The 16,115-nt window shown below is 38.7% G+C and overlaps 1 protein-coding gene across 29 annotated transcripts in view; it reads left to right on the top strand.

Moving 5' to 3' along the window:
- LOC103481524 (calcium/calmodulin-dependent protein kinase type II subunit gamma) overlaps positions 1 to 16,115 on the top strand; it is a 60,735-nt gene that overhangs the window by 21,467 nt on the left and 23,153 nt on the right. For all 29 annotated transcript variants that reach the window (XM_081601050.1, XM_081601044.1, XM_081601048.1 and 26 more), the window contains 9 exons: positions 1,383 to 1,437; positions 1,585 to 1,650; positions 4,880 to 4,952; positions 7,208 to 7,310; positions 8,307 to 8,390; positions 9,529 to 9,623; positions 10,078 to 10,200; positions 10,299 to 10,382; positions 15,145 to 15,187. In XM_081601050.1, the coding sequence (XP_081457176.1) occupies positions 1,383 to 1,437; positions 1,585 to 1,650; positions 4,880 to 4,952; positions 7,208 to 7,310; positions 8,307 to 8,390; positions 9,529 to 9,623; positions 10,078 to 10,200; positions 10,299 to 10,382; positions 15,145 to 15,187 (726 nt within the window). The remainder of the gene's footprint in view (positions 1 to 1,382; positions 1,438 to 1,584; positions 1,651 to 4,879; positions 4,953 to 7,207; positions 7,311 to 8,306; positions 8,391 to 9,528; positions 9,624 to 10,077; positions 10,201 to 10,298; positions 10,383 to 15,144; positions 15,188 to 16,115) is intronic.

The following is a 16,115-nucleotide window of genomic DNA, read 5'->3' as shown; positions in this document are numbered from 1 at the left end:
TTTATCTGTTGTCTTCAAAATCAGAGCTTTTCATAAAGAATAATGACCAAATCTAAATACCATATTTTCCGCACTATAAGGCGCACCGGATTATAAGGCGCACCTTCAATGAATGGCCTATTTTAAAACTTTTTTCATATATAGGGCGCATAGAATAGACTCTTCAGTTTGGGTTGCCAATTTGTTCCGTACTCTATTATTACACATCCACATTTGTAAAGAAATGGTCCCCGAGTACTTTATACAGTAGGCTGCCCCAGTTATTGTTTCACTCACGGTGTTGCGATATTGTGCCCAACTCCTTTCTGGGTAACACAGACCAACCGACACGCTGCCGCCGCAGTCTCTGTCTCTCTTCCCCCGCCCTCCCTGGCTTTAAATGTATTATCAAACTTTATTAACAAACCAGTGTTCTGACAACTATCCCAGCATGCACCGCGCACTTCTTCTTCTATAGGGAAAATGAAGTCGGCGGCTGCTTACCGTAGTTGCTAGACCTGTTGTGGCTCAATATTGGTCCATATATAAGGCGCACTGGATTATAAGAGGCACTGTCGGCTTTTGAGGAAATTGAAGGCGCCTTATAGTGCGGAAAATACGGTAGTTGTTAGCCAACCACTGTGAATGTTTTCCATTGTTCCATCTTTTCTCTGTTAGTGGACAATTTCTCTCACTGTGGGTCACTAGAGTCCCAATCCCCTAGAAATTGTGGTTTTTAGATGGATATGTTAATAGTCATCTATAGTCAATTCTTGCATAGCTTTACATCAGAGCAGGATACGTTTTCGAGATCTTGGAAACTACTTCAAGTTCTATTTAAGCTTTAACTTGACTTTAGTGAATCAAAGTCTGTTTAATCAGTTAGTTCAGGATTTATTAAGGGTGGCGATTATTTTTTCCATATAGAACAGGCACAGATGAAGCTCGGTTTGAATGATTAGTTTCCTCTGCAACGCAAGAGTGAGGAAAATATGAAAACAGAAGAAATGCCTCGGGGGGCACAGTATATTTGACACCCATGTTTGTTGGAGGTGCTAACTTGCCCATACTTGGGTAAAGCTGAGGTTTCACAGCATTGTGCTGGTTTCAAAACAAGAGCTATTTCCTTTGGCTGCTGCTACTTCTGTTTCACATGTTATGCAGTTAAAGACAGTTTGAAAAACTCATTTCATGTTTGCATGATGGCAAAATTTCCACTTTAGTGATTGAACTTCTGTAACTCTTAAGATAAAGAAAACGTGCTTCAGGAGTTTCGGTTTTGCAGTTTCTTTCTCTTTAATTTATGTCTAGATTTAACCACCAAACACTGCAGAAAACCTTATTTCTTTCATCTCCTCGCTGTTTTTATTCTGTGCTCTCACATCCTCCCCTCTCTCTTGCAGTGCGACTTCATGACAGCATTTCAGAGGAAGGCTTTCATTACCTCGTCTTTGACCTGTGAGTATATTCTGTGCACGCACACGCTGACATTTCATCCATGCACATAACCTCGCTTTGTTTGTGTATGCTAACAACTTCTTTCTCTGTCCTTCCTGTCTCATCGACTCTCTCTTCCTCCAAATTCTTTCTTCTCCTGTCCCTCAGTGTGACAGGCGGAGAGCTTTTTGAGGACATTGTAGCCAGGGAGTACTACAGTGAGGCTGATGCCAGGTAAGATTCCCCAACCCAAATGTAAATATCTGTGCAGATACAGGCAGAAATGCACAGTGAAGCCATGTGAAAACGTATCATTGCCACACACAGGCTCATTTTAAATGCACCGCTGTGTCTTGATGTGCTCACACACATAATTGGTTGGCTTGTATTCTTGTCAGGAAATGCATCCTCCCTGTCAACAAGTGCAGTAATGTAGCTTTCTCCCTTTTCTCACGCTGCATTATTTCTGTCAGTTTTGTTGCGGCAAGAATAAGGCGGTAGAAAAGATTTAATGGATCAATTTTGGTTATTTATTGATTGTAATAATCTGCAGTGTTTTAACCCTAGTTTAATATCTCCAGCATTTGGGAAAATGCATTTTTATTATTTTTTCGTCTATTTTCCAGTTGGAGAATAAGAAATCTGCTTTGATCTTTGCTAATTTTGTCTGTGGAAAAACCTGGTTGTCAGTTATAGATGAGAGATACTAGAAGTTAAAGCTAATCCAATCTATGTTGATTGCATTTCATCTCTAATTAGATCTATACAATATATTAAATCTGAATTATCAACCAGTATTGGTGTGTGCTGTATTACACAAGATAATATTACGATAATACATTTTACTGGACAAAATCATCCCATAAATTACTGCTATAAAAGATAATACAGTCACTTTGAGCCCATTTTTAACTAATTTGATTATAATGGGAAAATAATCTGAGGTCATCCAGTCAAAGATTAAGAAAAACTTTGATTTCTAAAAGCATTGGAACTGGAAAACATAAACACCCAAAAATAAACAAACAAAACAACAATAATTAAAATGGATTATGAAGTTTCTTTTCAAGCAGTTCTAGTTATTTAACCAATTGTCTGGTCTCTTCTGGCTTTTGTTGGACACTTTAAGTTCTCAGAAGATAATAGGAAAACTGGAATGACTAAAAAGAGTCAAGAAAATATTAATCTTACTTTCTTTTGTCACCGGTATATTCTGAAATAATATTGCAGTAATAATGTTGTGAGATATCATGCAACTCTAGGTCTAATTCAAAATTATTAAATACTCAAATAAGGTCTGGACTAATTACCAGTATAAAGGTAGACCAGAGTTTAAAATTTTCCTTCTTGACTAACTGGGGGAAATATCGACAGTTTAATCGACTCCCTGAATAATCATTAGTCCCAGCCCTAATTTAGTGGTCGCAGACGAGCATTTTTTATTTATTTCCGTGTCGAGGTATGTGCAATTTGTCAGACTTTTGAGCTGAACTTTAATGGGTGCATCTCTTCGAGCTCATCTTTTGGGAAAGTCCTGATTTTAACCTATTTGTTATAAATGTATGTCCTCTTTAACACCCAACCAGCCTCCTAACGCTGCTGTATGTTAAACTGGGTTAATGTAACACTTTTTTTTCTAAAATACTCTACATTTTTTTAAGCTTAAAAAACAAAACAAAAAAAAAAAACGCAGTGCCGTTTAGAAGTTCACGTTCACTCAAAATGCCAACAGCTGTCATATTTATTTTGAGCTTTTAATCATACATTTTGTTTTATTTCTTTATTTCATTATTTACTGACTACACCTGTTTTAAGCTTTGATGAGCACTGGGAGCAGAAGTTTCTCTAATCCCCACTGGGTCATAATTATACATACAAGCTCCAATACACCCGGCAAGACGTTATTGTATCCATCAATAAAACTTCTGAGTGGATATTTGATAGAGTTGCAATGCAGTTGCTGAATATTAGTTTTGTTTAACCAACTGCCCTTAATGACCTTCAACATAAAATGTGCATCGCTCAAGGAACATTATGTAGGCCATACTTGTTTCTTAACATCTAATAATGATGCAACATGCTGCATTTGGTAAGATGTTTAATATTATCACCAAAGTATTTGTGTCAGTGCAGACCTTGATATTGTGATTTGTGCAGCTTTAATATTTGATCACTCTTAGCAGAATTAGTAGACAGAGATTTAAAGTAGTTGGCTTCCTGGCACTAACTGGCCTTTTGATAATAATCCAAATAAATTCAGTATATCAACTATGGCTGCAACTCCTGATCATTCTAACCAATTTCCTTTCATCCAAGGAGGGCAGTTTGGGTTTAATGGTGCAAAAACTGGACACAGTTGACTGTTCCTGCTGAGAAATGCTTGTCAGGTCTGGTTTTGAAGTAGACACATAAAGGTTGATATCAGTGATGGGGAAATTAAACCATTAGTGTATTCTATTGAGAAACAGAAAATGTTCAATGACGATAACCCTGATAAATTTAATAACACACTCAATGCACAGCATGTGGCTTATCAGGCAGCTTTTTTACAAGATGGAGAAGAGATTGCAACTAGTTGTGTGAAACTGCTTGTTTTAAAAGATGCAATATTTTAACTCTTGAACAGTACTGCAAAATGTGTCTTTACATCATTGTTGCTAGCCGAGACAGTGGAACATGTTTTACTTGTTTTAGGTGATGTGAGTTTAGTTTTGAAACTAAATGTCATTGTTCATAAGTCACATGTTTGATTTGTTCTTGTACTCAGTTTATATAAAAAATATTAAAATAAATGCAATTTTAGAAATTGGATTGTTGGTCTGAAACGGTTGTGATAATTATTGAAATCGTTAAAGAAAAATGTTATATGCAGTAGTCTATATTAACCTTTCAAAAAAAGACTACCTCATTTTCACTGAAAATGTTTTCACTGTATGCTTAAATCGGATTACAAATGAGTTTAAATTAACAAATCGTCAAGTTTCCCATAAAATGATACCAAATTCTAGAAAGTGTTTAGTCAAATGGAGGGGACATTATGTATCTGATGTACAATTTTAACCATTTGTGAATTAATCTAAGAGTCATATACTGTTTAATGTTTATTCATCCTGAAAGAACTGTTTAAATAAATAACTATTACTTACATCAATTAGATTAACTTCTGATGCTGCATCTGCACAAACTTCCTACTTTTTTCTCGAAAATGTACGCCATAACTGCCCTTAAATGCACAGCAGATGCGTCTTTCGCTCCCAAGTGTCTCTCATGAGGCTGCTCTTCCTCATGATTTCTAGATAATGTTGCAGTGAAATGCAGTTTTGTAGTGGCACGAAATTCCCGCAGGCTCCGGCGAAAACACACGACAGACAAATCATGTGCAGCGAACGTCATGTTTTTGTGATGAAGGCCAGTGGCTGACACTTCGCCCTGTTTGTCCTCTTTTCTGTCTCCCTCTCTGTAGTCACTGCATTAGTCAGATCTTGGAAAGTGTCAATCATATCCACCAGCATGATATTGTGCACAGAGACCTCAAGGTGAGTGAGACGACCACGCACACTCTCTTACCCACACCTCTGCTCGTGGCCATGGCAACACACAGATGGCTCTCAGTCTCCGTTTCTTTCTCTCTGCAGTTTTTCTTCCATTTCTGTGTCTTTTTTTCTCCCCTCATCTCCTGTGTTCCCCTCCCGTTTTATTTCCCCCCCCTCTGTTTCTCTATCTGTTGTCACATCTGTCATCCTCTCTGTCCTTGACCGGAGTTGCGCGTATGTGCTCATGCATGTGCGCCCATGCAGAGCACAGAGATGGTGAGTCATGATCACGTGGAGGGGTTCGTCTCCCACCTTTGGCACGGAAAAAGACGACGACTCGAACAATGCATGCATGCATGCAGGATTACATGCATGCATGCATTTTTAGTTCTGCCATGAGCAAAGAGGTTAGGGCACAGCCACAGGAGTTGCCAGGACAACCTGCGTGACGACATGACTCTCGTGCAGCATCGTGGGAGGGGCTTGAGTTGACCTAGATTGCTGATTGGCTCAGTTTCTGATTGGCTTTCAATGCAGGAAGACGGATTCTATGCAACCTCTATTTTTTTTTCCTAACATAGTTTCTCCAAGTCATAGAGACAATCTCTTCACAGGTTCAAATGTTCATTTTTACAGATTTTTACACAGTTTGAGAACTTGTAAAGGTTGCACCAAACAGTTTCAGTTGGTCACATGGAGGTAGAGTAGTGCCCTCTGACTCCCAGCTGGTTGCTTAGGAGACATCCGTCCAATCATCCATTCATTCCATCCACCCATCTGTCCATCCTTTTAATCATCGTTTGTCTCTATCCATCCCTGTTTTCCATCTCGGTTTCCTGTCCATGCGTCCTTCTCTCATCCATCAGTCTGTTTCTCATCCATTTCTCATCCACCCATCCGTTTCTCATCCACCCATCTGTTTCTCATTCACCCATCTGTTTCTCATCTGTCCATCAGTCTATTTCTCATCTGTCCATCAGTGTGTTTCTCATCCACCCATCAGTCTGTTTCTCATCTGTCCATCAGTCTGTTTCTCATCCATCCATTCATCTGTTTCTCATCCGTCCATTCATCTGTTTCTCGTCCGTCTGTTTCCATCCATCCATCCCTCCAACCGTCTTTATTCATTCATTTATTCATCCATCTGTCCATTTGTTTTTCTATCTGTCTCCATTTGTCTAACCATCAGTTTGTTCGTCCAGTCACTCATCCATATGTGCATCCATCCATCTCCCTCTCATCCATTTCTCCATCTGTCCATCCACCCATCTTGCAGGTTCCATATTTAAAATTTGTTTGCCATTTCTCATTTTCATCTGCCGTTGTGAATGTTTTTATACTTTGCTGATTTGAGTCAAGTCGTGTTTTGCTGAATTCTGACGGTTACTGATTTCCCCCCACATCCTCACTGTGTCACCAAGGACTACAATGCTTAAAAGAAAGAACATGTTTAGTAGTTTTCTTAATATTTGGTCATTTTTGTTTGACTATGAAGGAATTCGCAAGGCGAGGGTTGCCAGATTAATGTCTGTTCCACCTTTATGTGATTGTTAATAAGGTAAAGAAAATGTGCATCAGCATAGATGTTATTGGTTGTTGTATTAAAAGGCTGAAAAGGGCAGTGTGTTTTTAGCTTTGTCGCATTTAATCGAGGAATATAATCCAATTTTTCAGTATTTGACCTGCGTCTCGCCGACGCAGAACCTTTCGAGGGAAGCATACGATCTCTGGTGGATTGATTGGTGCATCGCTCCTGAAAACATGCCTCAGACTTCGATGTGCGGTTCCTGTGTCCCAGAATAACGCTATTACTTTGAGCGCTGCATGGCTGATTTGTTAGCCTTTTATCCAGAGTGGGCTTTTTCCTGCGTTCCTTCATGTCCCGCTGCCCAAACTACAGCCCTTTAAAACGCTGCCACACATGCCGCCTCTCGCTAAGTACGCTCTCCGTTTAGCATGCAGCGTGCAGCTCTGCCCAAATGCCTCCCGAGTGGTTTCCATGGCTACCAAACCATGCCCATATAAGGTGTTGTGAAGATTGTTAACTACCCATCCTTTCCCCTTTCTTCTGTCTTTCTGTGGCTTTCTCACACCTTTTCTCCACCCCCACACAATCTGTGTCAAACGCATCAAAAATAAATATTTCTGAAAAAGAACTCCACTGACGAGTGTCTGCAATTATCTTCATCTCTTGTCCTACATTCTGCTTCCCCATATGTGTGTGCGTGTGCGTGCGTGTGTGTGTGTGTGTGTGTCAGCCTGAGAACCTGTTGCTGGCCAGTAAGATGAAGGGAGCTGCAGTGAAGCTGGCAGACTTTGGCCTCGCTATCGAGGTGCAGGGAGAACAGCAGGCTTGGTTTGGTAAGAAATCACACAGAAACTCATGAATGTCCTTTTAGCAGTGGGTAGTTTGAGTTGTTGCTGAATAAGTCTGATAATCTGCAGAGGAGCACACCCACTGCCTCTCAGAAGCCATAGATTATTTGCAGGCATCGTTGCTTAAACAAATCACTTCCACTTTGTAGTTTATGTTTGGGTCATTTTGTCTTGGCTGACAGCTGAGCTGCCTCTGTTTGGCAGAAATGAGTTGATTGAGATGCATTTTCTTGTGACTCCCAAGAATTTTTTCCAGTAAGAGTAGCACAACTTTTACGTAAAACGTAACCATTCTAGAAATTACTCAAGTAAGCAAAGTATTTCATAGAAAGGCGACTCGAGTACTGATCGTTTCATCATAGTACCTGATTTTATGCTGTATTTAAAAATGTCTGACAGAAAAAATATATAAAGGAATGTTCAAATTCTTATATTTTAAAGATGGAAATGAAAAAAATACTACAAATAAATTGTTACAACATATTGGATTTACTCAGAAGAAAACCCTTGCAAATAAAATCTTTAAAAATAAAACTTAAAATAAAACACACTACCTACACAGTAGGTAGTATGTGTGTTTATAAGTGCTTTAGATGACAATATTTAGTGTTTACTTTATATTCTTGATTTCCAAATGGTACATCAGGCTAATATTAGAATAACAAAGCTTGTGTGCAAACAAGAGGTCCCACTTTTACATAAATTCTAGGTGTGTTTCCTTGTCTGGTGCATTTCGGTGTTACACTCAGTTTTCAGAAACTAAGAGTAGCTATTCTTCATATTACTCAAGTAAAAGTAAAAAATACTTCTCCAAAACATAACTCAAGTGAATTTAACTAGTTACTATCCACCTCTATCATCTGTTCTTCCATAAGAAGACAAAAAGGGCACTATCATTTGGAAATTTCATACAAATATTCAAAGTCCAGGTGATGATTTTACTGGTGTCTGATCACAATTTCTGAATTTTCTTTGGGTCAGGATTTGCTGGAACTCCAGGCTATCTTTCCCCAGAAGTGTTGAGGAAGGATCCCTACGGCAAGCCTGTGGATATATGGGCCTGCGGTGAGTTTGAGCTCACAGTTTTAAAGTCCCACATCTTGGCTTTAGCTAAATAAAAACATTTTCCTAGGGCTTGGCAATTCATCGATTTTATCAATTCGTCACGTTTGGATTTTGGAAAATCAGAATTTTTATTTCCGAATATTACCAAAATAAAGACGTAATTTTTAGTACTCCAACAACAACAAAAAAAATCAAATTATTATCAGTAATAGGACTTTGAAATGTTTGTCTCTTTCAAATACAGAACCGCTGAGCTTTTGTCCTCATTAAAAATACCTTTTTTTTTTTGTAATTTTAAGAACTTTCTTCTGTTAATATTATTACTGTTCTCGTAATTTAACAAAAAATATCATAACCGGGCCCTAACAACTCATAGAAGGGATGATTGAAAAAAAAAGCCTTTTTGAAAATATTTCCTGTCATTTGTAATTTTCTTTTTTAGAAAAGAGAGGATGAAAAAAATGTATCTGGTATAAATAAAATCAGATTTTTTTTTTACCATATCTCCCAGTCTTACTACTTTTTCTAACTTTTCTTTGTGGTGTGATCTCTCCATTCTGATATAACAGTTTTATTTTTGTTAGTCTGACAATTACAGATCCATGTCAAGAAATTAAAAGCATCATCAAAAAGCATTTCGGTTAATTTTGATGATTATGGCTCACAGCAAATGAAAATATAAAATGTAGTTTCTGTGAAAAATGGGCAGCATGTTTATGGTGTAATCACTTGTTCAGGAAGGAATTCACGCAGATGTTGACTTGGTCCTAGATGTGTCCATGAGTGGCGGCGCTTGAAGCTTGTGCAGCCTTTTATACCACAGTTTTTCCTTCCACACAACTTTCCATTATTATGAATGGATAGAGCACTCTCTAATCAGCCAGCTTTCTTTTTTCGGCTCACGGTTTTGTGGGCCATAAGATGAAAACAATAAGAAATAAATTGTTGGAAAATATCACTCATACAATGAATCCATGTAGCATAATGTTGCTTTTTGAATGAACTTGCTGAAATAAGCTAAGTTTTCTTCTGTGTTTCCTGTTGTGGAGCGAACCACCTGTTGCTGAATGCTCCTTATTGCCGACCACTTCATCCGGCTTTGTAACATGATCTTTCTTCCCGCCTCTTCCTCCGCCAGGTGTTATTCTGTATATCTTGTTAGTTGGATATCCTCCTTTCTGGGATGAAGATCAGCACAAACTCTATCAGCAGATCAAAGCTGGAGCGTACGATGTAAGTGCTCTTTGTTTCTCTCCGTGCGTGTGTGTTGGTGTGTATTTGCGGTGGGTGCAGTGCAGAGGTTTGGCTAAGCACTTTTTGAATGTTTAATAGTGTCCAATCGAGATCTGGTCCAAAGCTATTGATCCTATCAGGGCTTTCCTGACGCATTGCAGAGGTGTGTGTTTGTGTGTAAGCAGGAGAATGGGAAGGTGTATCCTATCTTCTAGTTGGTGTTTAATCAAGTCACACTGCAGCGTTTTGTAGAGTTCCTCCTTCTGCACTTGCAATATAACAATGGCTTTTACAAACTTTATAATAAATCTTAAAGTGGTGCTCAGATGTTTGTTTGTTTTTTTTATGGTCAGAAATCTGCAGAAAATCTCCAGCAGGTCTCTTTCGAGAGGAAATATGGATTTTAGCTCTGTTCTTCCTCCCATGTCTTCATTTATGTTCAAAATGTCCACAGTTCCCATCTCCAGAGTGGGACACTGTCACTCCAGAAGCGAAGAACTTGATCAACCAGATGCTGACCATCAATCCAGCCAAGAGAATCACTGCTGAACAAGCCCTGAAACACCCATGGGTCTGCGTAAGTGACCCAGTCACACAGACTGCTTTAAGCTATATTTACTGATATATGTAGATTCAGAAACGTGTTAAAGCCAATCATGTTTTGTTCTCTTACAGCACCGTTCGACAGTGGCGTCCATGATGCACAGACAGGAAACTGTTGAATGTCTGCGTAAATTCAACGCTCGCCGAAAACTCAAGGTAGAAATCTTCTTCTGGGATTTTTCTTTTTACACTTTACAACCAATGTAACGATTCTTCTGTTCACTGCCACTGTAATGTGGCAGGATTTAAAAATGTCTGCCAGTAGGGTTTCCTCTCATCAAACTCAATTTCACTCAGTACGACTTATTAAATCTCTAGTTCATTGCTAATCTCATGTTGGTCAAGTTTATACCAAGTTATGAAGGATTTAGTTTGACTCGAGTTGAATTCAAATCTCTCTGCTTTACTTAAATAAAGTCAGATCAATCACAGTTTGACTTTATTTCAGTCCTAATTATAATATCATACTGTTGAGTAGTTTTTGTACATAAGGCCTTATTCACACGGCAAGATATTTATGCTGATTTTTAACCAAATTTTCCCCTTCCGTTGCGTCGATTATTATCTTGTTGTCATCTAAAGATGATATTAGGAATGTTGGGGATATCCAACATGTTGGATTGTCTTGGCCCAGTATCCCAAAGGACAAACGCTTTTTAAATGAAACATGTAGCCAATCAGGAAGTGACGTGACAGAAAGACTGAGGGAAATACAAAAGACAAAACTGCTGCGATGACGCACCAGAAAGTCCGGTTCACATCTGAGACGGTTTTTTTGTCATTTTTATTTTCTCTGTTGGAAATAGTCTACAGCCTATCGCCATTGCTCCTTCCTCGTCGGCCATGTTTGTTTACTCTGATCTCAAGTGTTTTTCTTTTGGAGATTTCCCATCTGAATGTGTTGTCTTGTGGCTGTACACCACACAACTGTTGTCTCTGTTTTTATCATCATGTTTGACTGCTCAGGTTTTGAAAATCAACCAACAATTTTAAAATCTTGCCATGTGAATCAGTCTACATTCAATCTATAAGGGCTATAAGTTTCCATACATAGGAAAAATAAACATTTTATGTTGGACAACCGTTTTTATTTTTGTGTGACTTTGTGTAATCGCTGCACGTCTTGGACCACTTCATGGTTGATCTGCAACATTTTCAGTTTACTGAAACTTGCAAATAAGTTTTGCCACAGTGTCGTGTGTGTGTGTGTGTGATGCTCATTCCATGTTTTCTGTTAAAGTTTTGCAACCATGCAACTGCTTCCCGATCCAGCCATCAGAATAATTTCAGTTCTTTGCTCTTTTGTGAAACGGATCTTCTTGGGTATCTGAAATATAAAAGAAATACACATTTTACATTCTCCTATGTATGGAAACTTACGGCCCACCCTGTAGTCCAGTCCTAGACTTATCCAGAGAAGTACGAGAGTGGGAATGTGATGATGTGGTTCTAAGATGGGAATTTTTGATATGTCATAATTCTGCCATAAACGGCAATGGATACACAATATCAGGAGATGACTCAATATGCAGACATATTTCTGCCTGATAACAATCCAAAGCAAGCAGAGTTTCTGAAGAAGACAACGCTTGATGTAACATGAGGACCTCCAGTGAAACACACAGCATGATGGTTTAAAAGCAAAGATAGCAGCTAAGCTCTCCTGCAAATGGCAGCAAAAAGAAACTATAGCTTTTGATTACTAGTTATACATTTCTTGATGTTTTTAAAATATTTTGTTTTTTTTGTTATTCCATGCTTGCAACAGGAGTCCTTACATTTAGAGCTACTGTACAACTAAACACAGAGCTACCTAGGATTTAACCTCCTGATAATTACATTTTAAACTGTTTAATATAAACATTTTGGGTCTCTGCTATCATGTGTATGCAGGACTCTGTATTGTCATCACTTGATTTCTTATGTTATGCCTTCACTTTAGCATTCATCACAATTTTCATGCTGTATTTTTTGTGTTGCTCTGACGCTATCTCAGATGTCTAAAAATACATCTTTCTTGCACCGCGGCATAAAAAGCCCCCCTGTTTTTGTAACACTTTTACGATCATCACTGATATGTAGCCCAGCTTTATTCCTTTCTAGGTAGCAGCACTGAAATGCTTTAAATGATGTCTAGTAATAGTTGCTGTAGTTTGCATTCATGGTCATTCATGCAAACTATTGGAATCAATCAGCAACTGTTCTGCTTCTTCACATCATTTAAATTCTTTGCATAAATAAAGGTGTAACACGACTCTGAACTTACTGAACTTACTGTAACGGTGCCTTGCAAAGGTTTTCACACCCTTTAAATTTTTTTCTTTTTCACGTTACAACCACAGACTTCAATATTTTTCAGTAGAATTTTTTACAAGTATAACATCAAGAACTACTGAAGGAAACAACACGAAAACCTCAGAAGAAAATGAGTGCAACCTCCTTCTGCACAAAATGTAAACAAAAAAAAATGAAGATTTTAGAGGTTTTAGGATTTCTCTTTTCTCTTTGGTAAAAGACAACGAACCATTTCTCCTGTTAGCGCCAGACACTTGCGGCTGTTTTGGTTGTATTTACCCAGAATGCCCTTCGCGGTAGTCTGATTCCTGCATTTGGAGTGGCCTCTGATGCACTTGGCATTTGATTATGCATTCAAACTGCGTCAGTTCACTTCAAGGGAAATGAGCGGAGGTTTTTAAGTGAACCAGAGTTCATGTTTTTGATCTCCATCAGTTCTGTTTCACATTCACACTTCCGAAAACAATCCGAACTTTCTAGACAAACAAACTAGAGTTCAATTAAAGCGGACCAAACAGGTGTGAATTCATCCTTATATGCAACAGTTTTGCTTGTAGGGCCTAAAGCCTAATTTCTGTCTCCTCTAGCTGGATGCCCTTTTAGTATATATTAACTGTTTGCACTACATGGATTGTGGCAAAAACATTCAGATTTGTGGAGAGCACAACTAACAGTTATTGTGTCAGCCGATTCCCCCTCTATAAGCTCTATCTCTGCAGCTCCCCTCATTGCCATAGGCCTCCTGACTAGTGTTCTTGTCTGGTCTTTGCTTAGTTGGCGTTAGGCCTGTCGCGATAAACGATAAATCAATTAATTGGACGATAAATTAAACCTATCGATCTCATTTTAATTATCGTCGTTATCGTCTCTTCCTGCCTTTTTTATTTCTGTTGATGACACTGAATGAAAAATGGCTCAGCTCCGGTGCTCTCCACTGACCCTCCCTTCCTCATTTCCTTAGTCTAATGTCCAGCGCACACTACACAAGTTGTCAGCCGATTGTCGGCCCATTTTCAAAACCCGAGAGACACATTAGCCGACAGAAATCCCAGGTATAACGGTTCGATCGGGTTTGTCGTGCCGTGTGGTGTCCAGCCACATGGGCACAAAATAATGGCTACAAGTCCAGTTAACAAATTTTAAAATCGGGCATTAATCAATGCTTTACTAGAATCTACCTGTGATGCATGTGGCTAGAGTCAGCGTAAAGTCCTGATTGAATGAACATTATAACCCATTTATGTCACGTTAATGAAGAACAGCTGAAAACCTACTGGGTTTATCAACTGCGGTATCAATTTGGCTCCAACTTCTCCCCTTGTCATTTCTATATTCTTTGCACAAAATGTTGAATAAACATTAATGATGTTTCCACATTTCATCTCCAATGTCTGCTGGACTTCGGGTTGCGTGTCAGCTGTTTGGGATTCCCCTCCGTAATTTCCCCTCAGAAAGCACAAAGGAGAATCCACACTTTCTGATTGGCTACCTGTCGCATTCAACGGGCTGCGTTAAGCTCCACCGGGGAAAACCTCTGATTTAGATCGGAGCGGCCACAACGATCTACCGTAACACACCACACACTGCAGGATGATCGGTTAGATCGGCCAACAATCTAAGATTTTCGTAAAGGGAAAATAGGGGCAAAAAAATGGTGTAGTGTGAACTACTGCATTAGGTAGACGGATGTGCCTGTCTTCTCTATTTAAATCTAGTGATTACTGAAGGGCAATATACATACAGACTTCATAATCTGCACTCTTTTGGTTGAATGCAGTATTTATTTCCACTTTGGCTTTATGTTTACTTTTTATTCAAGTACGTTTTTGTTAATGGAGACTGAGTATCCATTTTATTTTTGTTTTTGGTTGTTTTATTTAGTTCATCAGTTCCAGCGTTACGTGTTCTTTTGAAAATAAGGTGTATCTATCAGGAAATTGCATGTATTATTAGTCATTTCCATTAAATCTGTGTCAAAAGGTCTTGAAACAATATTAACGTTTATCGTAATAATTTTTTAGACAATTAATCGTCCAGCAAAATTTGTTATCGTGACAGGCCTAGTTGGCGTATGAATTGGAAACTTTGTAGACTGAGCCGTAATCCGTCTCTCGTTACGTTTCACAACATAACCGGACTTTTAAGCTTCTCCGCCATTTTCTTCTTGACCTGCCTTCTCAGTCTTCATGAGGCTGTTTGTTCTCTGGTTTTCTCTAACAAACCTCTGAGGCCTTCACAGAACCTTATCTTTAATTGCACACAGGTGAATTCTTGTGAAGGTAATTGGTTGCACTGGACTTTATTTGGCTGAATATAAATGCATGCCACTCTTTTTTAGATTAGCATTAAAAAGTGAAGAAAAAAATCCCTTCCCATTCATGGTAATTATGTAGTACTTTATCACATAAAATCAAAAAGAATATTAAAGTTTCTGGTTTTGATGTGACAAAATGTGAAAGTGTATGGATATTTTTGCTTGTGCTAAATTTGCAGAATAATAAAAACCTTTTGTCCGATTTGAAAAACGGTTTAAAGGAAAAGCAAAAATCCTACCAAACTAAAACTTCTGTTCTCTCTTCTCGTCTCTTTCTCACGTCTTCTCCTCCTTCGTCTTCTCCTCCAGGGAGCCATTCTCACCACCATGCTGGTGTCCAGAAACTTCTCAGGTGGGTGTGCCCTTCGCCCTCTGCCTCCCACGCAGAACATGCAGAGGGAGAGGAGGAAGGAGAGTGGATAGAGTCCTCTGCACCTCTTTTAACCCCCCCCCACCACACACACACACACACACACTCACACACTCACCCACTCACTCATCCTTAAAATAACAATATGCTTTTGTGTGTGCGCAGAAGAGTTTGGACGCTTAAAACGTTAAACAGATCTGAAACGTGATGTTCCTGTGTGTTACAGTAGTCGTGATAAATCTTTGAGAGCTGATCTGTTTTTTAGATTGTCATGTATCAGATTGTATGTGAGTCCAAGTTCTGTCTTTGTCCATGTTAATGTATCTCTCCCTGTTTATCTGTCTGTGTGCGTCTCTCTCTCTTCTGCTGCCCATGGAGAGTTTGCATGTTTAAAAGAAGGACAACAGACTTTTTACTTATTTGTTTTTTGTTTTTGTTTTTGTTTTTTTTAGAAGATTTTGATGTTTTGGGGAAGCATGTTGGTAGAAACGAGTGACAATTAAGATTCAGTGTTAGTTTTTTTTTGTTTTGTTTTTTGCTAAGAGTGACTTGTTTTTGCTGAGGCCCTGCTCTCAGTTTTCAATTAACTGGTCAGTCGATGGTTAGTGATTTCAGCCCTGGATCTAGGAGTCCACAGCGGGTGCACATATTTGCTTCAGCCCGCTTCAATAAAGTGTTGAGGTGCATCTCAGTGAAGTTGAAGGTCGTTGATAAGCTGATTTATGTTTAAAAAGCAAAACTTGAAACTTATTGCACACCTGGGATACAAACTGAATGCTATTAAAAATTAAAACCATCCCAAATTCAGTGAGTCAGTAAATTAGATTAAGACATAAAAAAAATATTTCTAAACCAGAAATGGAGAGGACTACCCAAGCAGTGAATAGACAAAACTTAACCATTGGATAAT

This window comes from Poecilia reticulata, chromosome 19, assembly GCF_904066995.2.
Source record: "Poecilia reticulata chromosome 19, P_reticulata-male-v2, whole genome shotgun sequence".
NCBI lineage: Eukaryota > Metazoa > Chordata > Actinopteri > Cyprinodontiformes > Poeciliidae > Poecilia > Poecilia reticulata.
Note: the sequence above shows the minus strand (reverse complement) of the source record. Positions and strands in the feature narration are given on the sequence as shown.